Source organism: Coregonus lavaretus (assembly GCF_964263955.1).
Source record: "Coregonus lavaretus genome assembly, chromosome: 17".
Lineage (NCBI taxonomy): Eukaryota > Metazoa > Chordata > Actinopteri > Salmoniformes > Salmonidae > Coregonus > Coregonus lavaretus.
The window spans coordinates 43903226-43926717 of record NC_140004.1 but is presented as its reverse complement, the minus strand read 5'-3'; the positions used below and the strand labels follow the sequence as shown (position 1 = coordinate 43926717).

At 41.4% G+C, this 23492-nt stretch overlaps 1 protein-coding gene across 2 annotated transcripts; it reads right to left on the bottom strand.

Moving 5' to 3' along the window:
• Positions 1-704: 704 nt before the first annotated feature.
• On the bottom strand, positions 705-9573 carry LOC311144712 (ectoderm-neural cortex protein 1-like). 2 transcript variants are annotated; one of them, XR_014614527.1, is made up of 5 exons: positions 9283-9573; positions 7421-7648; positions 5243-6835; positions 1624-2054; positions 705-830 (listed from the first exon to the last, which is right to left on the bottom strand). XR_014614527.1 is itself a non-coding variant. In XM_084180808.1 (4 exons), the coding sequence occupies exons 2-3, from the start codon at positions 7634-7636 to the stop codon at positions 5282-5284; spliced, it is 1770 nt and encodes a 589-aa protein (XP_084036934.1). In that variant the 5' UTR covers positions 7637-7648; positions 9283-9573; the 3' UTR covers positions 705-2054; positions 5243-5281. The 2 variants fall into 2 exon arrangements, 1 of the variants encoding a protein (XP_084036934.1); XM_084180808.1 differs by having other exon boundaries at positions 705-2054.
• Positions 9574-23492: the final 13919 nt, after the last annotated feature.

The window sequence follows — 23492 nt, the reverse complement described above, 5'->3', positions numbered from 1 at the left end:
AGGACAGTGAAACAGGACAGTGAAACAGACAGTGAAACAGGACAGTGAAACAGACAGTGAAACAGGACAGTGAAACAGACAGTGAAACAGGACAGTGAAACAGGACAGTGAAACAGACAGTGAAACAGGACAGTGAAACAGGACAGTGAAACAGGACAGTGAAACAGGACAGTGAAACAGACAGTGAAACAGGACAGAGAAACAGGACAGTGAAACAGGACAGTGAAACAGGACAGTGAAACAGGACAGTGAAACAGACAGTGAAACAGGACAGAGAAACAGGACAGTGAAACAGACAGTTAAACAGGGCAGTGAAACAGGACAGAGAAACAGGACAGTGAAACAGACAGAAACATTAGGCACCCGAGTTAAAGATGTCCTGTGCAGTACATTTCAGGCTGAACCATTCTCCCTTGGTCACTATTTGTTTGGCACATCATACTCCTAATACTTTAACACTTTAAAATGGTTACGTTGTTATGGGTACAGTGTGTTTTGTTCTTTATTATGGTGTTGTCTTAATGACATTGCTCGTCCATATATTTATTCATAGATTCTTAATTCCATTGCTTTACTTAGATTTGTGTGTATTGGGTATATGTTGTGAAATTGTTAGATATTACTTGTTAGATACTACTGCACCGTCGGAGCTAGAGACACAAGCACTTCGCCACACCCGCAATAACAGCTGCTAAACACGTGTATGTGACCAATAACATTTTATTTTTTAATAAATCTCACAGCCTTTATGTCCTAGAGACAGTGAGCCAACCACTAATCTGGAGAGCAACCTCTACACTGAAGAGTACTGCTGCTTCTGTAATGACACCCTATTCCCTATATAGTGCATAACTTTTGACATAGAGCTCTGGTCAATAGTAGTGCACTATATAGGGAATAGGGTGCCATTTGTGGCTTAGCTAAACTCATGAAAAAAGAGAGGTTTCATCTGCTTCCTACAATATCTCTTCAGGGTCTCCATTTTATTTGGCAAGCCTCCAGTTGATTAAAAGCAGAGGAAGCTACTCTTCCCCGTGTCTACAAGGAATGGAGATACTCCCAGATCAGAGGCATACATGTGCAAACAATTACTCAATCTCAAAGCAGTAAAAACACACAAAAAATACTGTAGAAAAAGGCAACAAAGTGAAATAATTTTCTGACAGAATACAAGCAGCACAATAAAAAAACAATACATTAAATAATCCTCCAGTTCAAACATTACAACTAGTCCCTGCATTTAGTAAATAACCTTATAAATAAAAAAAGCTATTTATTTTCCCATAAAGAACATTTTCAGTACATTTTTCCTACATGACCTGCCAGGGATTGTGAGGTTCTTCTATAGTTCTACTGTCCTCCTCTTGACTGGTCCAGTTGCATGTCAATAACAACACATTTCTGATCTCTCCACTGCCACATGTGCATTTTTGGCATGTCTTTAACCATGAGTACTTATGGGTTATTTTGAAGTCCAAAAACAAGTGGAATTCACTTACATTTAGCAGACGCCCTTATCCAGAGAGACTTAAAGGAGCAATCAGGGTTAAGTGCCTTGCTCAAGGGCACGTCCGCAGATTTTTCACCTAGTCTACCTACCTCACTTGTGAGAATCCACATGACATCGGCTGCATTTACACAGTCAGCCCAATTCTGATTCTCTTTCCATTCATTGGTATTTTGACCAAATCAGATCAGCTCTTTTGACAACAATTGCACAAAAGACCAGAATTAAGCTGCCTGTGTAAACGCTGACTTAGTGGTTTGATTACTCCAAATACACTAGGCCCACAACATATTAGGAATGATTTAGTTTTTGAATAGTCTTTAAAGTCGAATAAGGATATAGAAATTAAGGAATATAAAATAGAGATTATTATTCATCCTTCATGTAAACACCACAGGTTCCTTTACTGCAATAAGGTAGTCCACCTGTCTACAGTCCTTCATGTTAAACGGTAAAGCCTTTTTTTCCATCCTCACGTTGAATATCTTGCACCTTCACAGTGTTGAATCGTATAGATATGACGAGTAATCCAGTATAGCGATGAGGCCTAGAGAGACAAGAGAAAAGAATGGTCAGGCGAATGGAAGTGGTTTTATAGAGTAAAGGTCATTAGTTAGTTTAGTTACACTTCTTCAACATGACAGTTGTAGGTGAGTTCACCTATTCACATTCCTAGCCGTCGCATTGATTAAACAATATTCACGCCTAAATCACTCCTTATGAGAGCTTGATTAAACATTATTCACACCTAAATCACACATTATGAGAGCTTGATTAAACATTATTCACACCTAAATCACTTGTACTACTAAGTTGATGGAATTGTTTTAAAAAGGTCATACCAAGGATCATTTTTGCAACAAAAAAAAAACGTATTTCTGGCACTAAAAAGTCTAAGCCCTGTCTAAGCCGTGGGAGGGGGGTTTCTACTAAGCTACATGGAATTGTTTTAAGGTCATACCAAGGATTATTTTGCTATTTGATTTTGAATTTTAAGACACCTTGAAGTATCAAAAAATATAAAAACAATTATTTGATGAAAAAATGTATTTGGCCTTACTGCTATTAGCCCATACAAACACATTGAATAACATATTCACTACATGGAACAACAGATAGTCCCCCCCAAAAAAAATCTAAAGGAAGTTTGTTCTGAAGTGTCTATCCTAAATCTGAGCGATATAAGATAGATCAGGAAACATTTGTTACTTTTTTACATTAATTTAACCCCTTCTTTTTTTGTCAATAAACAGTTTCCATATATACAGTGCATTCAGAAAGTATTCAAACCCCTTGACTTTTTCCACATTTTGTTACGTTACAGCCTTATTCTAAAATGTATTAAATTGTTTTTTCCCTCATCATTCTACACACAATACCCCATAATGACAACGCAAAAACAGGTTTTTATAAAATTTTAGCAAATGTATAAGGAAATATCACATTTACATAAGAATTCAGACCCTTTAATCAGTACTTTGTTGAAGCACCTTTGGCAGCGATTACAGCCTTGAGTCTTCTTGGGTATGACGCTACAAGCTTGGCACACCTGTATTTGGGGAGTTTCTCCCATTCTTCTCTGCAGATCCTCTCAAGCTCTGTCAGGTTGGATGGGGAGCGTCGCTGCACATTTATTTTCAGGTCTCTACAGAGATGTTCGATTGGGTTCAAGTCCAGGCTCTGGCTGGGCCACTCAAGGACATTCAGAGACTTGTCCCAAAGTCACTCCTGCGTTGTCTTGGCTGTGTGCTTAGGGTCATTGTCCTGTTGGAAGGTGAACCTTCATCCCAATCTGAGGTCCTAAGCGCTCTGGAGCAGGTTTTCATCAAAGATCTCTCTGTACTTTGCTCCGCTCATCTTTCCCACTGTGTTCTTGGGGACCTTCAATGCTGCAGAAATGTTTTGGTACCCTTCCCCAGATATGTGCCTCGACACAATCCTGTGTCGGAGCTCTACGGACAATTCCTTTGACCTCATGGCTTGGTTTTTTCTCTGACATGCACTGTCAACAGGTGTGTGCCTTTCCAAATCATGTCCAATCAATTTAATTTACCACAGGTGGACTCCAATCAAGTTGTAGAAACATCTCAAGGATGATCAATGGAAACAAGATGCACCTGAGCTCAATTTCGAGTCTCATAGCAAACGGTCTGAATACTTATGTAACTAAGGTATTTCAGTTTTTCATTTTTAATAAATGTGCAAAAATTTCTAAATAGCTGTTTTCACTTTGTCATTAGGGGGTATTGTGTGTAGATTGATGAGATTATAATATTTTTATTATCAATTTTAGAATAAGGCTGTAACGTAACAAAATGTGGAAAAAGTCAAGCGGTCTGAATACTTTTCGAATGCAGTGTACTGCCATTCATTTTTGGGACTGGTACCGGGGGACCTTCAGACGAGTCTTGTGGGCGTCCTAGAGCAAAACAACCGACATGTACGTGTTCATGAGACTCTCACTTTTACACAGAGGGGTCATATTAGTGTGTCGCCTAAACTGTTCGGACGCTGCAGACAGAAGTTGGCAGATCGGCTGTCCCGACTTCAGACAAGTCCCAAGATGCTTGTGGGGGTCGTAGAGCAAAACAAAACAGAGCACACCATCGTGTTCGTGAGAGTCTCATCTTTCCATAGAGTTTGTAGGCCAAACTGTTCAGACGCTACAGACCGATCTTCGGGATTCCTTATGGTCTAACAAACACCGCTCTAGCTCTGTCACCTTTCACTGCAGATGCGGAAGTGTTACATAGGCGGTTGCGGTGGATTGAGATGCATCCCCAAAAAAACTGGATATCTCTAGCTTAAATGGACTGATGTTTATGGGGATTTTTTTTTAATATGCTAATTAGCTTTCCGTGGGAGCGCGGACATTGGCCTTAGGGGGTCGGCCAATGAACACTGACCTGCACGGTCTACCCCCACCATGTCCCTTTATCCCAATTCTAATCAATCCGGTTGGAGAATAGAAAACTGTATGGAGAGAGAGAGAGAGAGAGAGAGAGAGAGAGAGAGAGAGAGAGAGAGAGAGAGAGAGAGAGAGAGAGAGAGAGAGCGAGAGAGAGAGAGAGAGAGAGAGAGAGAGAGAAGCATTCCTTAGAAGACAAAGAGCACCACTCCACTCCACTCTGCTTTCTATCAGACCAGAGCTATGACCATCCCCCTCCATACACACACACACACGCGCGCGCACACACATGGGGTTCAGCCCACCCAGGCCTTTCAAACAGACATCAGGCTTCTACTTCAATAAACAATGGGGGCCACCACCATAGACTTCCCATCTAAACCGTTCTACCTAGTCCCACTGGACTGACGAATCACAGCCTCTACGCTTCTCTCCCACTCTACCTACTCTTCACACTCATAACAACATCTGGTTAGACTAATGTTCATGGATCTACTCTCATGGCTGCAGTCCATCAACCTATTAGGATAAACCCCTGTATTCCTGCATTATCATCTAATATGATAATAATCTAGGATTGAAAAGGAATTGGTTGTTTTTAAATGCGCTGGATTACTTATTAGTAGTTATTAACTTATTCATTTTTGCTCTATGCTATGATTTAGAAAGCTCTACGAGTTGTCAGGCAGGAGGACTGCTGTGGTGTTTCTGGCTGAATATCAGTCATCATTCCACAATTGTACTTGTTCAAGACAAACGGACAACCGGACAAACGGACAACCGTTACTGTGGAGCCCTGAATATTTATCATCCATCATTCCACTCACCGTGAGGCCAACGCTTGATGCTGAGTCTGAGTCCAGTCCTCAGTCTGGGAGGTGTTTCCAGGTGGAGACGAATGCTGTGGGGATGAGTGAGTAGGGTACGGTAGTGATGCTGTTCCACGCGTCCAGTGTTGGATCGTAACAGTCCAGAGTCTTACACCGCTGAGTGCCAAAGTAGCCCCCCACCACGTACAGTTTGTTACCTGACGCCACCGCCTGGCAGCTCATCCTCTTGGCGGTCACGTCTGCTACTTTAGTCCACTGGTAGCTGTCGCTGCTGAACTTATAGGCAGAGCACGCCGAGAACTCTGTGTCGCCGCCCATCACAAAGATCTGGTTGTTGAGGACGGCTGCGGCCGTGTAGCGCCAGGGCTGCGGGCAGGAGGCGGGGACGGACCACCTGTTTTCCTGCGGGTCGTACATCTGCACCTTGGGTAATTTGTTGTGGGCGACGCTGGTTCCTCCGAAGGCGAAGAGTTTGAGCTTGACGCTGACCACCGCCGCGTTGCTCACGCCCTCCCTCAGCGGCGCCACCATGCACCACTTGTTGGCGACCGGGTCGTATTTCTCGACCTGTTTGAGTGACCCCGAGGGCGAGGCGGGGAGACAGCCTGTACCCGCTGTGTGTCCTCCAACCACGTAGAGGCAGTTTCTGAGCTCGGCCGAGCCGTGGCCAAAGCGGGCGATGATCATAGGCGCTGCCTTGGACCACTCCTCGTGGGACGTATCGTAGACCCACACGTCTTTGGACACGCCGTTCTCTGAGCCCCTCCCGCCGGTAACATAGACCTTACAGTTGATGGCGCAAGCGCTGAACTCCTTCCTGGGGCTGGGGATGTCGGCCTTGGGGATGATCTCCTTGGCCTTCTGGTCCACCAGGTACAGCTTGTCACACATGAAGGTCTGTCCTCCCAGGAGGAACAGGGCGTGGCTGGTCTTCCTGGGCCTGGCCAGGGGGCTGTTGACCACACCATCATTCTGGAGGATCCTCAGTTTATAGCGTATGGCCTCGTCCACCAACTCCTTGCTCTTCGTCTGGGCATTGATCAGCTCCTCTGTGGACACGTTCTCCATGAGGAAGATGGTGGGGAGGAGGGCCAGGCGGACCGTCCTCAGCAGCTCGGGGAGGTGGCAGTGCCTCCTCTCCAGGTCATAGTTGACCCAGTTGAGGGCGGCCTCGTAGACCAGCCTCTCGTCCTCAGTCTCTAACTCTTCATGGGACAGCAGCGTCACCGCCATGTCCTTGGGCAGCTGGAGGAAGTCCTCCATCTTGCAGATGGCGGGGAAGTTGCTGAGGCACATGCCCCAGGAGAGCTCGGACAGCTTGGTGCACTGGTGGGCGTCGGACAGCAGAAGCATGCCCAGGCAGTTGGACGTTGCCAAGTTCCGCTCCAGAAACTCAGCGCAGGCATCCCGGATGTCCTGGAACTCCAGCATGTCCCCGGCCTCCAGTAGGGATTCCGCGTTCTCCTCGTTGATCACCACCCTGGATGTGTAGGCATAGTCTAGTAAGAGCTCCAGGACCTCTGGGTGGATGGAGTCCCTGAAGTCCACCTCGCTGGCCTGGCTCTCCCGGAGACCTCCACTGAACATGGCCTGGAACAAGGAGAGTGGGACACCAAGAGTTAGCTTGTTAGCATTAGCATTGTTAGCATTGGTATGGCGGCAAACTTATCATATTTTCCTATTGGAGATGCTCACAGTTCTCTGTCTAAGTAATAAGTGGCCGTGTTTGAGAGCTTCAAATCCGTGACGCATTGTGGGTAAATTGTGACTGACTAACTGATCTACTGTACAAATAATAATGAGTAGTAATTATGATGCAAGGTGATTTGTACAGATGTACTATCTTAATTTGATCACTCTGTTGTTGCAGAGAACTTTCCTGTGACGTAGGAAATTCAAATGAGCCTTGTGATTTACATAAATTCACTGAAAACCCGTAGTTCTCTTTCTCTCACTAGAGCTCACACCTAAACTCTAGCCCACTGTAACCTATTAAAAGTCATTTCCTGTTAGAAATGATTATTTATTTTTTTATTAACCAAATTCTCCTCCTGCAGGATTATTTTTTACTCCTGCGATGAAACTGGTCAAATTAAGATCCTACATCTGTACATCAGTCAGTCAGCGGTTGTCTGCAAATTCAGCTGCAACGGTAAACAAGCCCAGTGTCTTTACCTGGAAGTAGCGACTGCATGCAGCCAGCACAGCACGGTGGCAGGGGAAGGAGCGGCTCCCAGCGTGGAGGAGGACATCGGTGAAGAGCTGCTGCTGCCGGAGCGTGTTGAGGTGTGTAAGGACACTGTCCGCGTACGATGACTTGTGGAACAGGAAGATGTTCATGGACGCCGAGCTGAGGCAGGATTTGCGGTTCTCACGCATGCAGACAGACATTTTCGTTGGATCCTTTGAGAAGAGGGAGCGAGAAGAAGAAATGAGATTGATATCTAGTCCTGATTTATAATACTACAAGCTGCATTGAAAAGCCTCTATACTGTTATTTTAATATTTGTTGCACAACTCTGATCTTGAGTGCTTAGACAGATTAAATGTTTTTACCTGCTTTTAACACCAATAGCTCATACACTAGGTCAGTGTTTTTTTTGGTTACTGTACCACCAAGTACATTTTGCTCTGCCCAGACTACCCACTCATGTGCATGTTACCAGTCTCATAAGCCTATGGTCTCACAAGCCTTCTCAATTAGGGAAGGGGATACCTAGTCAGTTCCAAAACTGAATGCATTCAACTGAAATGTGTCTTCCACATTTAACCCAAACCCTCTGAACCAGAGCGGTGCGGGGGGCTGCCGTAATCAACATCCAGTGAGCAGTTGTTGTTGGGGGTTAACTGCCTTGCTCAAGGGCAGATTTTCTAACACCTTGCCGGCGGTGGGGATTCAAACCAGCAACGTTACGGTTACTGGCCCAACAGCTTTAACCGCTAGGCTACTTGTGGATAGGTGAAGTACCCCCGGGGATACTAGTACCGATGGTTGAGAACCACTGCACTAGGCTAAACCCACTCACACACAATGGAAAATCGTTACTGTCAGCTCCTGTCTTGAACGCATTAGTAAGCCTTCTCTGCCAGAGACAATGGCATCTTGACTTTGAGTGATGTCATACAAGCCAAACTCCTGACGTTTTTCCTCTAGAAATATAGAGCCATCCTAAATTACAAACAGGTGTCTGCCTCTGAGGCAACTCCCCAACTCTGTCTGTTAGCTGGAAAACATTGCTCTGTTGTCTGTGATCTTGGTATCCCAATGGCTTTAATGTTTTCAGACTTGATTTGTGCAGAATTATTTCACAAGCAATTTTAGCGGAATCAACATGTGAAGAACAAACTAGCTGTGGGGAGAGGTCAAGGTTTCAGCCAAACACTTAAAGCCATTAGCCAGCAGCTATACTTATTTAAATAACATATTGATTATACTACTAGTACCCAGGGGGTGGCTGGATAGATAATTAGATGATGCATCATCTGTGTATTTGCCAGTTAGCACATTATGGAGAGAACTGTATCAGCCTAATATTCACATTTCTAGGACCACGTGAGTTACTAGGCTATATGAATGTAATCCATATGCTTTACAGGCAATGGTATGGTCTCATACCAGTTGAAACTCAAGGCTGTTTTGACCACAGAGATCCTATAAATCAGTTCTATATGTAATTATATGGTGTTGACAGCCCTGATATTAATATGATGTAGGTCTTTTAAACAGTTATTACATGTGTTATTAAAGTGTTATGGTCTCTGAATCTCCAGTCTCAGCCTTGATGTAGCTGTAGTATGAAATATGTGGTGTGGGAAAATATTACCCTCACACAACAACACTGAATTGTAGTAATTTACACCCAAAACTGGAGTGCTTTGAAATGTACAGTATATCAACAATATTCCAACAAAAAAATGTTAATGCATCACACCAACAAGTTGTTGTAGCCCCGAATCTCTAACCATAATATTTTATTTTCATGACTGATTATTGCAGATCTTCTGAACCCCAGATGATATAGTAGATAAACATTTACCTCCGACTGAATAAGAGCATGACACTCCGGTCCAGTGAGAACCACGATGCTCTCGTGACCGATATTTTTCTCTCCTCTTGAAAAAGATACAAAGTTGCACTGCTAGACTCCAAAAAAGGCGTAATTTGTCGGTTCTCTCCTGTAGTCTCGATGCGCGATCTCGTTCATTGAAACGAATAAGATATTAGTTTTCTTCTGTCATAATACACAGTATGAGATCTGGAATGTAGGTTAAGAGGAATGTCGCCAGTCTTGTAGTCGAATGTCTTTCGCTTTGATTCAGCGAGAGGTAAGAGCTGTGGGAAGAAAGGAGATGGTTTTAAAGTGTGATGTGGGAGGGGCAATCTTCAAGAAAGGGGACAGCGTATGCAAACTAGTAGGGCTATTTATATTTTAGTCATTTAGCAGACGCTCTTATCCAGAGCGACTTACAGTTAGTGAGTGCATTAATCTTTCACACTGGCCCCCCCGTGGGAAACGAACCCACAACCCTGGCGTTTCAAGCTCTACCAACTGAGCTACAGGAGGGCCCTTTTAAATGTAGTCACTCAACAACCCTTCTTTCCTTGCTGATTCTGAAGAGCTACGGGGTGTGCAGCCTTTGGGTTCCACATATATGCTCTAAAACACCTGATTCAAATAATCATGAAGACTTTGATTAGCTGAATCAGGTGTTTTAGTGCTGGTCTGGAACAAGGCCTGCACCCAATAGCTATCCAAGCTAAAGGTTGTTGCAAGATAAATGGCTTTGAAATAATTCACCACACAATATCTAGTTATATGACAAAAAGTATTCTAATTTACCTTAAAATACCAATTACTGTACTGATGCCCACCATTGACACAGATTGCTGCTATGCATACTAGTTGACTGGTGTTGAGTGCTTTCAGCTGTTTTGCTCAAGCACATCCATTAAATAGTGAATAGCACCACCTGCTGGTGGAAAGTGGTCTCAACCCCGGTGTATACAGTCTGTCAACAGTAATAGGAGATCGTTCCTGCGTCTACAGAAACCCCCTGGGAACGCTTAATAAAACCTTTTATGAATAAGCGTTAATACAATATTTATAAACTATTAATAAATATGTATTTCATTATTTGTGAAGATTTTTATTTATGCGAATGAAAACCCTTCATGACTCGTACTCTTAAATGAACATTTTGATTTTTTTTAAATCCTTGCTCTTTTCTCTATCTTTAAAAAAAAAATGTACAGTCTCCTTGGGTTTTTTGAAAGGGGCTTTAAATAAAATGTATTGTTATTATTATTTATTGAAATGATAGTATTTTAGCATTTCAATAGCTATGTGGCAGGCAGGCTTCACCGGTCTGTAAATTAATTGTCATAATTACTCTCCCAACACAACCATTCTTGGCAAAGTCTCAAACAATACCCCCCTTGGTGTATCTCACCTCACAACTCTCAAAAAAAGCTTATTCAACAACACATGTCATTGAAAACTCCTGTCTTATTCACCCAGGTTGTGTCCCAAATTACACCCTATTCCAGCGATCATCAACTAGATTCGGCCGCGGGACGATTTTTTCTTGAGCGGATGGTCAGGGGGCCGGAACATAATTACAAATCATTTGTAGACTGCGAATTGACCGCAAGAAGCCCAAACATATATAATATTTGACTAAAACATAATAATTTATAACCTTGCCTACATTTGTATACGATCACATATACAGTTGAAGTCGGAAGTTTACATACACCTTAGCCAAATACATTTAAACTCAGTTTTTCACAATTCCTGACATTTAATCATAGTAAAAAATACCCTGTTTTAGGTCAGTTTTAAGAATGTGAAATGTCAGAATAATAGTAGAGAGAATGATTTATTTCAGCTTTTATTTCTTTCATCACATTCCCAGTGGGTCAGAAGTTTACATACACTCAATTAGTATTTGGTAGCATTGCCTTTAAATTGTTTAACTTGGGTCAAACGTTTCAAGCCTCCTTGCTTGCACACGCCTTTTCAGTTCTGCCCACACATGTTCTATAGGATTGAGGTCAGGGCTTTGTGATGGCCACTCCAATACCTTGACTTTGTTGTCCTTAAGCCATTTTGCCATAACTTTGGAAGTATGCTTGGGGTCATTGTCCATTTGGAAGACCCATTTGCGACCAAGCTTTAACTTCCTGACTGATGTCTTGAGATGTTGCTTCAATATATCCACATAATTTTCCTTTCTCATGATGCCATCTATTTTGTGAAGTGCACCAGTCCCTCCTGCAGCAAAGCACCCACACAGCATGATGCTGCCACCCCTGTGTTTCACGGTTGGGATGGTGTTCTTCGGCTTGCAAGCAGCCCCCTTTTTCCTCCAAACATAACGATGGTCATTATGGCCAAACAGTTCTATTTTTGTTTCATCAGACCAGAGGACATTTCTCCAAAAAGTACGATCTTTGTCCCCATGTGCAGTTGCAAACCGTAGTCTGGCTTTATGGCGGTTTTGGAGCAGTGGCTTCTTCCTTGCTGAGCGGCCTTTCAGGTTATGTCGATATAGGACTTGTTTTACTGTGGATATAGATACTTTTGTACCTGTTTCCTCCAGCATCTTCACAAGGTCCTTTGCTGTTGTTCTGGGATTGTTTTGCACTTTTCGCACCAAAGTACGTTCATCTCTAGGAGACAGAACGCGTCTCCTTCCTGAGCGGTATGATGGCTGCGTGGTCCCATGGTGTTTATACTTGCGTACTATTGTTTGTACAGATGAACATGGTACCTTCAGGCATTTGGAAATTGCTCCCAAGGATGAAAAAGACTTGTGGAGGTCTACACATTTTTTTCTGAGGTCTTGGCTGATTTCTTTTGATTTTCCCATGATGTCAAGCAAAGAGGCACTGAGTTTGAAGGTAGGCCTTGAAATACATCCACAGGTACACCTCCAATTGACTCAAATTATGTCAATTAGCCTATCAGAAGCTTCTAAAGCCATGACATAATTTTCTGGAATTTTCCAAGCTGTTTAAAGGCACAGTCAACTTAGTGTATGTAAACTTCTGACCCACTGGAATTGTGATACAGTGAATTATAAGTGAAATAATCTGTCTGTAAACAATTGTTAGAAAAATTACTTGTGTCATGCACAAAGTAGATGTCCTAACCGACTTGCCAAAACTATAGTTTGTTATCAAGAAATTTGTGGAGTGGTTGAAAAACAAGTTTTAATGACTCCAACCTAAGTGTATGTAAACTTCCGACTTCAACTGTATTTCTCTATTATAAGTGGGAATACTTTGGAAGATAAGTTTTTGTTTTTAGTCTTTTATGTCCAACAATTTAAAAAAATAAGAATGGGGTTTTTATTTGTATTTTTAGATAACTTGGGGGGCGCGGGCCACCAGTTGGGGAAGCCTGCCCTATTCCCTACATAGCCCTATGGGCCCTGGACAAAGCCCAAGAGTAGCATTTAACATCATTGCATCATGTTCTGATCAATGAAGCATCCCTCTTTTGATGTGGTAACAGAGTATGTATTGTGGCAAGTATTTCTTTGATCCCTTGGTTTTAAAAGCAGACATGAATTCCACTTAGCAATTATGCCACTTAGCAGATGCTTTTATCCAAAGTGAAGTACAGTGCAGAGTGCAGTGAGTGCATACATTTTCTACATGTGATCCCTGCTGGAATTGAACCCACAACATTGAAGGAAGTGTTATACAACAAACTCCACTTATGAGGGAACATCGTTTTTTTTACTCTGTTTTAAACTCCTATTTCATTGTGAAGATATATCCACTGCTCCTATAGTTGAGCAGCAAACACACATTTCCTGCAGGTAAAGGGAGTAAAGGTTTAACATTTTGATATTTCAAAGTAAATAGTAAGATACCTAAAACAGCCACCACTCAATTGGCAGGTAGCCTAGCGGTTAGAGCGTTGGTTCCAGTAACCCAAAGGTCGCTGGTCAAGTCAAATCACATTTTAATTGGTCGCGTACACATATGTTGCAGATGTTATCACAGGTGCAGCGAAACGCTTACGTTTCTAGCTCCAAAAAGTGCAGTAATACCGAACAATACAAAACAATACACACATCATTAGCAGCTCTATGGTGAGAAACACATTGGTTCTGTGCGATCCTGGAGCAGGAGTACAGGACGTCACAAGGCTGCTTCCCACTGCTCTATGACAGCTGCCGGGAGCTGACGCTGTCGTAGTCCATGTGGGGTCAAACGACATCAGGAGGGCTAGCTCGGAACTGCTGAAACTGGATTTTAAAGAACTGATTCTAGCTATTAAATAGTTTTTAAAAAAAGCAGCTGATTATTTCAGTAATGTGGCTACCGGTTCACCTGCCTCACCTAAAGCCTATTCTTGTGGGAAGTTGCTATAGATACCAAGTGCTAACAGTCAGGATCTGGATAATATGTGAAATGCTTGATAATGTACAGTACCAGTCAAAAGTTTGGACACACCTACTCATTCCAGAGTTTTTCTTTATTTTTTCTATTTTCTACATTGTAGAAAAATAGTGAAGACATCAAAACTATTAAATAACACATATGGAATCATGTAGTAACCAAAAAAGTGTTAAACAAATCCAAATATATTTTATATTTGAGATTCTTCAAATTGCCACCCTTTGCCTTGATGACAGCTTTGCACACTCTTGGCATTTTCTCAACCAGCTTCATGAGGTAGTCACCTGGAATGCATTTCAATTAACAAGTGTGACTTGTTAAAAGTTAATTTCTGGAATATCTTTCCTACTTATTGCGCTTGAGACAAGGTAGGGGTGGTATACAGAAGATAGCCCTATTTGGTAAAAGACCAAGTCCATATTATGGCAAGAACAGCTCAAATAAGCAAAGAGAAACAACAGTCCATCATTACTTTAAGACATGAAGGTCAGTCAATCCGGAAAATGTCAAGAACTTTGAAAGTTTCTTCAAGTGCAGTCGCAAAACCATCAAGCGCTATGATGAAACTGGCTCTCATGAGGACCACCACAGGAAAGGAAGACCCAGAGTTACCTCTGCTGCAGAGGATAAGTTCATTAGAGTTACCAGCCTCAGAAATTGCAGCCCAAATAAATGCTTCACAGAGTTCAAGTAACAGACACATCTCAACATCAACTGTTCAGAGGGGACTGTGTGAATCAGGCCTTCATGGTCGAATTGCTGCCTAAGAAACCACTACTAAAGGACACCAATAATAAGAAGAGACTTGCTTGGGCCAAGAAACATGAGCAATGGACATTAGACTGGTGGAAATCTGTCCTTTGGTCTGATGAGTCCAAATTTGAGATTTTTAGTTCCAACCGCCATGTCTTTGTGAGACGCAGAGTAGGTGAACGGATGATCTCCGCATGTGTGGTTCCCACCATGAAGCATGGAGGAGGAGGTGTGATGGTGTGGTGGTGCTTTGCTGGTGACACTGTCTGTGATTTATTTAGAATTCAAGGCACACTTAACCAGCATGGCTACCACAGCATTCTGCAGCAATACGCCATCCCATCTGGTTTGCGCTTAGTGGGACTATCTTTTATTTTTCAACAGGACAATGACCCAACACACCTCCAGGCTGTGTAAGAGCTATTTGACCAAGAAGGAGAGTGATGGAGTGCTGCATCAGATGACCTGGCCTCCACAATCACCTGACCTCAAACCAATTCAGATGGTTTGGGATGAGTTGGACTGCAAAGTGAAGGAAAAACAGCCAACAAGTGCTCAGCATATGTGGGAACTCCTTCAGACTGTTGGAAAAGCATTCCAGGTGAAGCTGGTTGAGAGAATGCCAAGAGTGTGCAAAGCTGTGATTATGGCAAAGGGTGGCTACTTTGAAGAATCTCAAATATAAAATATATTTGGATTTGTTTAACACTTTTTTGGTTACTACATGATTCCATATGTGTTATTTCATCGTTTTGATGTCAGCACTATTATTCTACAATGTAAAAAATAGTAAAAATAAATAAAAACCCTTGAATGAGTAGGTGAGTCCAAACTTTTGACTGGTACTGTATGTCATATCAACAGAGAAGTACAGTGTATAGTTTCTGGGTGACCTAAATATTGACCTAAATATCCAGTCAAGAAAAGCTTCAAACTGTAACCAGTGCCTGCAAGTTTTTTGCAGGTTATCAGTCAACCTACCAGGGTATTTACAAACAGCACAGGAATTAAATCATCCACATTGATCATAACTTTACTAATGCTGCAGAAATCTGCCCTAAAGCAGTATCCACATCCATCAGATACAGTTTATTTATTTTTATTTATTTCACCTTTATTTAACCAGGTAAGCCAGTTGAGAACAAGTTCTCATTTACAACTGCGACCTGGCCAAGATAAAGCAAAGCAGTGCGATAAAAACAACAACACAGAGTTACATGATCATAATATGGTAGCCATATCTAGGAAAACCAAAGTTCCAAAGGCTGTGCCTAATATAGTGTATAAGAGGTCATACAAGAGGTTTTGTTATGATTCCTATGTTGAAGATGTAAAGAATATTTGCTGGTCTGTTGTGTGTAACGAGGAGCAACCAGACGCTGCACTTGACGCATTTATGAAATTGCTTATTCCAGTTACTAATAAGCTAGCACCCATTAAGAAAATTACTGTAAAAACTGTTAAATCCCCGTGGATTGATGAGGAATTTAACAATTATATGGTTGAGAGGGATGAGGCAAAGGAATGGCAAATAAGTCTGATCGTCAAACGTACTGTAAATTGAGAAATGATGTGACTAAACTAAACAAAAATAAGTTAAACTGTACTATGAAACAAAGATAAATGATATAAAGAATGATAGTAAAAAGCTTTGGAGCACCTTAAATGAAATTTTGGGCAAAAAGGAAAACTCAGCTCCATCCTTCATTGAATCAGATGGCTCATTCATCACAAAACCCACTGATATTGCCAACTACTTTAATTATTTTTTCATTGGCAAGATTAGCAAAATTAGGCATGACATGTGGTCCTCTGTAGCTTCATTGGTAGAGCATGGCACTTGTAACGCCAGGGTAGTGGGTTCGATCCCCGGGACCACCCATCCGTAAAAATGTATGTGCACATGACTGTAAGTCGCTTTGGATAAAAGCATCTGCTAAATGGCATATTATTATATTATTACATGCCAACAAAAAACTCTGAACCTACACATCCATTCATAACTCACCAAATTATGAAATACAAGCATTGTAATTTTGAATTCCGTAAATTGAGTGTGAAAAAGGTGAAAAAAGTATTGTTGTCTATCAATAATGACAAGCCACCTAGCTCTGAGAACTTGGATGGAAAATATTGAGGATGATAGTGGACTATATTGCCACTCCTATTTGCCATTTCTTCAATCTAAGCCTACAGGAAAGTGTGTGCCTTCAAGCCTGGAGGGAAGCAAAAGTCATTCCGCTACCCAAGAAGAGCAAAGCACCCTTTACTGGCTCAAACAGCCAACCAATCAGCCTGCTACCATCCCTTAGTAAACATTTGGACAAAATTGTGTTTGACCAGATACAATACTATTTCACAGTAAACAAATTAACAACTGACTTTCAGCTTATAGGGAGGGGCAGTCTACATGTACAGCCCTTACACAAATGACTGGCAATTGGCTGAAAGAAATTGATAATAAGAAGCTTGTGGGAGCTGTTTTGTTAGACTTCAGTGCAGCTTTTGACATTATTGATCATAATCTGCTGCTGGAAAAACATATGTGTTATGGCTTTACATCCCCTGCTATATCGTGGATCGAGAGTTACCTGTCTAACAGAACACAGAGGTAGAGTCGGGCATTCCCCAGGGCAGTTGTCTAGGCCCCTTACTTTTAAAAAATATTTTTTAATGACCTGCCACTGGCACTGAGTAAAGCCTGTGTGTCTATGTATGCTGATGACTCAACATTATACACTTTAGCTACCACAGCAAGTGAAATCACTGCAACACTTAAAAAAAGAGCTGCAGTCAGGTTTAGAATGGGTGGCAATAAGCTAGTACTGAATATTTCAAAAACTAAAAATCATTGTATCTGGAAAAACCATTCACTAAACCCTAAACCTCAACTAAATCTTGTAATGAATAATGTTGAAATTGAGCAAGTTGAGGAGACTAAACTGCTTGGTGTAACCCTGGATAGTAAACTGTCATGGCCTTTAACATATTGACATAACGGTTGCTAAGTTGGGGAGAGGTCTGTCCATAATAAACTGCTGCTCTACTTTCTTGACATTTCTATCAGCAAAACAAGTCCTACAGGCCCTAGTTTTATCACACCTGGACTACTGCCCAGTCATATGGTCAAGTGCCACAAAGAGGGACATAGGCAAATTACAGTTGGCCCAGAACAGAGCAGCACGGCCGGCCCTCAAATGTACACGGAGAGCTAACATCAATGACATGCATGTCAATCTCTCCTGGCTCAAAGTAGAGGAGAAATTGTCTGCATCACTACTTTTCTTTCTGAGAGGTATTGACATGTTGAAAGCACAGAGCTGTCTGTTTAAACAACTAGCACACAGCTCAGACACCCATGCATACCCAACAAGACATGCCACCAGTCCAGTCCAGAACAGACTCCAGGAAACGCACAGTACCACACAGATCCATGACTACATGTAACTCTATTCCACATCAAGTAACTCATGCAGGCTTATGTACCTCCAATCCAGTCTTCGGGTTACCCAAGAGGAAACGCAGGTGAAAAATAGGCAAGAGACCGGACATCCTTTTGAGATTAAGGCAAAGGAAAAACAGGTCACTTGATAATTAGATGGATGACCTCCAATCATTGATTTGCTATCAATGCGATTCTCGTAACTGCAATATTCTCTGTTTTTCTGAAACATGGCTTTGGGACAAGATACCCACCATGACTATCCAACTCGAAGGATTCTCCATTCACCGAGCGGACTGGACATCGGATTCAGGGAAATCCAGAGGGGGAGGTGTATGTCTCTTCATCAACAACAGATGGTGTGCAGATTCTAGCGCAGTGGAAGTCTCAACCCATTGTTCAGCCATCTTGAAATATTTGATGGTCAAATGCCGACCCTTCTACCTCCTGAGAGAGTTTTCATCTGTTATCGACTGCGGTATATATTCCACCTCAGGACAATAATAACAAAAAGCTGGCACTTAATGAACTGTACAAGGCTATAAATAAGCAGGAAACCATGCACTCAGAGGCTGCTTTTCTTGTTGCGGCGATTTAAATTCCGCATCACTAAGACAACTTTTATCAACATGTCTCTTTCGCCACTAGGGACAATAAAGTCCAAGACCACTGCTACTCAACCAACCAACAAGCAAGCATACCTCCCTCGTCCCCCCTTCGGCAAATCAGATAATGTCTCTATACTCCTGATTCCTGTTTACAAACTGTTTACAAACAGAAGCTCAAACCGGAAGTACCCATGACGCATTGTGGTCAGTAGTTGTGTGGTTGTGGTCAGTAGTTATGTGGTTGTGGTTAGTAGTTGTGGTCAGTGATTGTGGTCAGTAATTTTGGTCATTAGTTGTGGTCAGTTATTGTGGTCAGTAGTTTTGGTCATTAGTTGTGTGGTTCAGTAGTTGTGTGGTCACTAGTTGTGTGGTTGTGGTCAGTAGTTGTGGTAAGTAGTTGTGTGGTTGTGGTCAGTAGTTGTGTGGTCACTAGTTGTGTGGTTGTGGTCAGTAGTTGTGGTCAGTAGTTGTGTGGTTGTGGTCAGTAGTTGTGTGGTCACTAGTTGTGTGGTTGTGGTCAGTAGTTGTGGTCAGTGATTGTGGTCAGTAGTTTTAGTCATTAGTTGTGGTCAGTAATGTGTGGTTCAGTAGTATGTGGTCAGTAGTTGTATTCAGTAGTCGTGGTGATTAGTGGTCAGTTTTGGTCAGTAGTTGTGGTCAGTAGTTTTGTGCTTGTGGTCAGTAGTTGTGTGGTTGTGGTCAGTAGTTATGGTCAGGAGTTGTGGTCAGTAGTTGTGGTTAATAGTTGTGTGGTTGTTGTCAGCAGTTGTGTGGTTCAGTAGTTGTGTGGTCAATAGTTGTGTGGTTGTGGTCAGTAGTTGTGTGGTTCAGTAGTTGTGCGGTCAATAGTTGTGTGGTTGTGGTCAGTAGTTGTGTGGTTCAGAAGTTGTGCGATCAATAGTTGTGTGGTTGTGTTTAGTGTCTAAACTACAGTTGTTGCGTATGAAAACTGAAAGAAGTGCGATGAGAAGTGATCTGGTGAAATATGAAGCGAGTGAACGGAGAAAGCTTCACTCTATCCAACCAGAGCAGCAGTATCAACGTACAGCCCGCTCTTCTCTTTACAGACAGACAAACTAGCCAGTTGAGTTATTTAGAACATGGGGCACGATCCAGAGAATGAGGACGAAGCTGGTGATCATTACAAATCTTCTCTGTATCATTACAGGTCATCCAGACCGGGGTAGCATTAGAAATATTAGCGCTCGCTGTTCGGTCCAAAACAGATTCACAAATCATGGGAATTTGTTGCCTATGAAGAAGTTGTCTACCTCTGAGGCACGAGTTGCTAGGCAACAGTTGCCTTGGCAACCCTGCTCCCTCCATGGCTAAAGCCAGTGTGAGACACATGCTAACAAACGTTTGTGCTATGAAACTAAATAAATACTGCACTCTGACCCACAAAAAGGATTTGCTAGATTAATGACAGTATGTTAGCAAAGCAAGGAAAGTGAACTTCAAAACGTGATGTAGTTTTATTGGAATTTGTTGGTAAGTATTGAATCTGCTAGCTTCTGACATGACTTACTGCATCTATACAGAAAGCCATTGAACGGTTGCTAAAACAGCTTACCTATTGATTACTTATTGGAAGTGATGATGTCATAATGGGGCCTTTAGAATACTGAAAAAAATCCCATGAAAAAAGTGTAATAGTTTAGAAAGTATAAAATATATTTAAGAAAGTTGTATGTAAGCAACTCAATCCAGACCAGTCTACACGTTTTACATTTTGAATGGCATTTCTAGAATAAACGGTGTAAGAGGAGTAGCGTTCCAAATAATAATAATAAGAAGTACAGTGAGGGAAAAAAGATTTTGATCCCCTGCTGATTTTGTACGTCTGCCCACTGACAAAGACATGATCAGTCTATAATTTTAATGGTAGGTTTACTTGAACAGTGAGAGACAGAAAAACAACAACAAAAATCCAGAAAAACGCATGTTAAAAATGTTATAAATTGATTTGCATTTTAAATGAGGGAAATAAGTATTTGACCCCCTCTCAATCAGAAAGATTTCTGGCTCCCAGGTGTCTTTTCTACAGGTAACGAGCTGAGATTAGGAGCACACTCTTAAAGGGAGTTCTCCTAATCTCAGCTCGTTACCTGTAGAAAAGACACCTGTCCACAGAAGCAATCAATCAATCAGATTCCAAACTCTCCACCATGGCCAAGACCAAAGAGCTCTCCAAGGATGTCAGGGACAAGATTGTAGACCTACACAAGGCTGGAATGGGCTACAAGACCATCGCCAAGCAGCTCGGTGAGAAGGTGACAACAGTTGGTGCAATTATTCGCAAATGGAAGAAACACAAAAGCACTGTCAATCTCCCTCTGCCTGGGGCTCCATGCAAGATCTCACCTCGTGGAGTTGCATTGATCATGAGAACGGTGAGGAATCAGCCCAGAACTACATGGGAGGATCTTGTCAATGATCTCAAGGCAGCTGGGACCATAGTCACCAAGAAAACAATTGGTAACACACTACGCTGTGAAGGACTGAAATCCTGCAGCGCCCGCAAGGTCCCCCTGCTCAAGAAAGCACATACACAGGCCCGTCTGAAGTTTGCCAATGAACATCTGAATGATTCAGAGGAGAACTGGGTGAAAGTGTTGTGGTCAGATGAGACCAAAATCAAGCTCTTTGTCATCAACTCAACTCGCCGTGTTTGGAAGAGGAGGAATGCTGCCTATGACCCCAAGAACACCATCCCCACCGTCAAACACGGAGGTGGAAACATTATGCTTTGGGGGTGTTTTTCTGCTAAGGGGACAGGACAACTTCACTGCATCAAAGGGACGATGGACGGGGCCATGTACCGTCAAATCTTGTGTGAGAACCTCCTTCCCTCAGCCAGGGCATTGAAAATGGGTCGTGGATGGGTATTCCAGCATGACAATGATCCAAAACACACGGCCAAGGCAACAAAGGAGTGGCTCAAGAAGAAGCTCATTAAGGTCCTGGAGTGGCCTAGCCAGTCTCCAGACCTTAATCCCATAGAAAATCTGTGGAGGCAGCTGAAGGTTCGAGTTGCCAAACGTCAGCCTCGAAACCTTAATGACTTGGAGAAGATCTGCAAAGGACAAAATCCCTCCTGAGATGTGTGCAAACCTGGTGGCCAACTACAAGAAACGTCTGACCTCTGTGATTGCCAACAAGGGTTTTGCCACCAAGTATAAGTCATGTTTTGCAGAGGGGTCAAATACTTATTTCCCTCATTAAAATGCAAATCAATTTATAACATTTTTGACATGTGTTTTTCTGGATTTTTTTGCTGTTATTCTGTCTCTCACGGTTCAAGTAAACCTACCATTAAAATGATAGACTGATCATGTCTTTGTCAGTGGGCAAACGTACAAAATCAGCATGGGATCAAATACTTTTTTCCCTCACTGTATGTTGAAGATTTAAAGTGGGGACTCTTGCTTCGCAAGCCCCATTAATTATGAAAGTCAATTTTTAATTTTTTATTTTGAGCACGGCCAGAAAGGAAAACAAAGAAAACACATAAAAATAGGTAAAACAGTGAAAATCTTTATTTACTACCAAAGATCCTAACAAATCACAGTGTCAGAGGAGAAAAGTTACATACGTTTATTCCACATAATGCAAGGAGAGGTTTGTCATAAAATTCAACATTACTAAATGAAAATGTTTGTGAGCAATATATGCTACTGCTGGCTTGTGCCTTTGTGGAGCATTGAGACGTATAAGAAAGCATTGAAAGTCTGAAACAAGATATATCTTATTATTAAAATAACACACACAAACGAAAACTCAAAGTGTCTATATATTTTCACATCTCTCACGAGAAAGAAACCCTCACAGTTTAACATCATAGCTCAGTTTATAGATTTTATTATAAACTTTATTTTAAACTTTTAAACTTTATTTTACAAACTGTTCTGTATGACCATGTTATTACTGTTATTAAAATTGAATTTACTGTCTATCAAAACCTTAAATGATAAATGTGTGTATTTGGTTGTTGTTTTAACACTAAATATCATATGTTCAAAGTGTACCAAATATTTTAATACACACAAACTGTAACACAATGACACAAAGTGTTGACATAAAACATTTCAATTGAAGAATTATGTCGAAATTAACCATTAAAGAAAAAATACATCAAATTTGATTTTATATCCTGAGTTCTGTTGAAAACATTTGTATAAAATTATATTTGGGTGAAAATGTAAGCATTCCAAATTTCCACAAGAAATGTCACTGAAATTTGTAGAAAAAAAACAAACATAGCTTGCTTAAAAAAAGATTGTTATAAGATTATTAAAGGGGAGATGTTATATTGTTTTTGTGCATCTCTGAGCAATGTTCTATCGATTCCCGGGGTCATTTAATGTTTTCATATGTATCTGCACTATTGCAGATATCAATATTTCATATTTTCTAAGATATTCCTGATTGAGCATGGAGCCAGGTGGCCCAAAATATGTTCTTAATGACGATTAGTGCTAGTGTGTCCCGATGTAACTAAATTCGTATTAAAAAATATATTCATTTCTTTATAGACTTCTTGAGTCTTACTTGAGGAGACACCGTTCGGCATTCTGAAGTTAGGATTATTTTGAGGGAATAAATGTTGTTTTAGCCGATTATGGGAAGCAGTATTTTGAGGGAATAAATATTATCTCATCAGATCATGACCAAATTGTGATTACAAAAAAATAGAACAGACTTAGTTGTGCTGTTAGAAACTGCAACAGAAACAGTTAAAAACTGCTATACATTTATCAGAAAACGACTGAAACGCATCGTGTTACAAGCCACTAAGGTAAAAAAAAAAAAAAACTGTTCACAGATTTGTACTTAAAATGCTAAATATATGTACAATATGAAAAGGTATCAAATATACTGCATATCGACTTTCAGAAAAATTACAGAAAAATGTGAAGTGAGTTTATTTATTTATTTTATTTTATTTTAACTTACAAATAGATAGAAGAAAATGATCTTCACTAAATAGATGCATATTTTTTTTAAACTGAACAAAAAAACCACAGT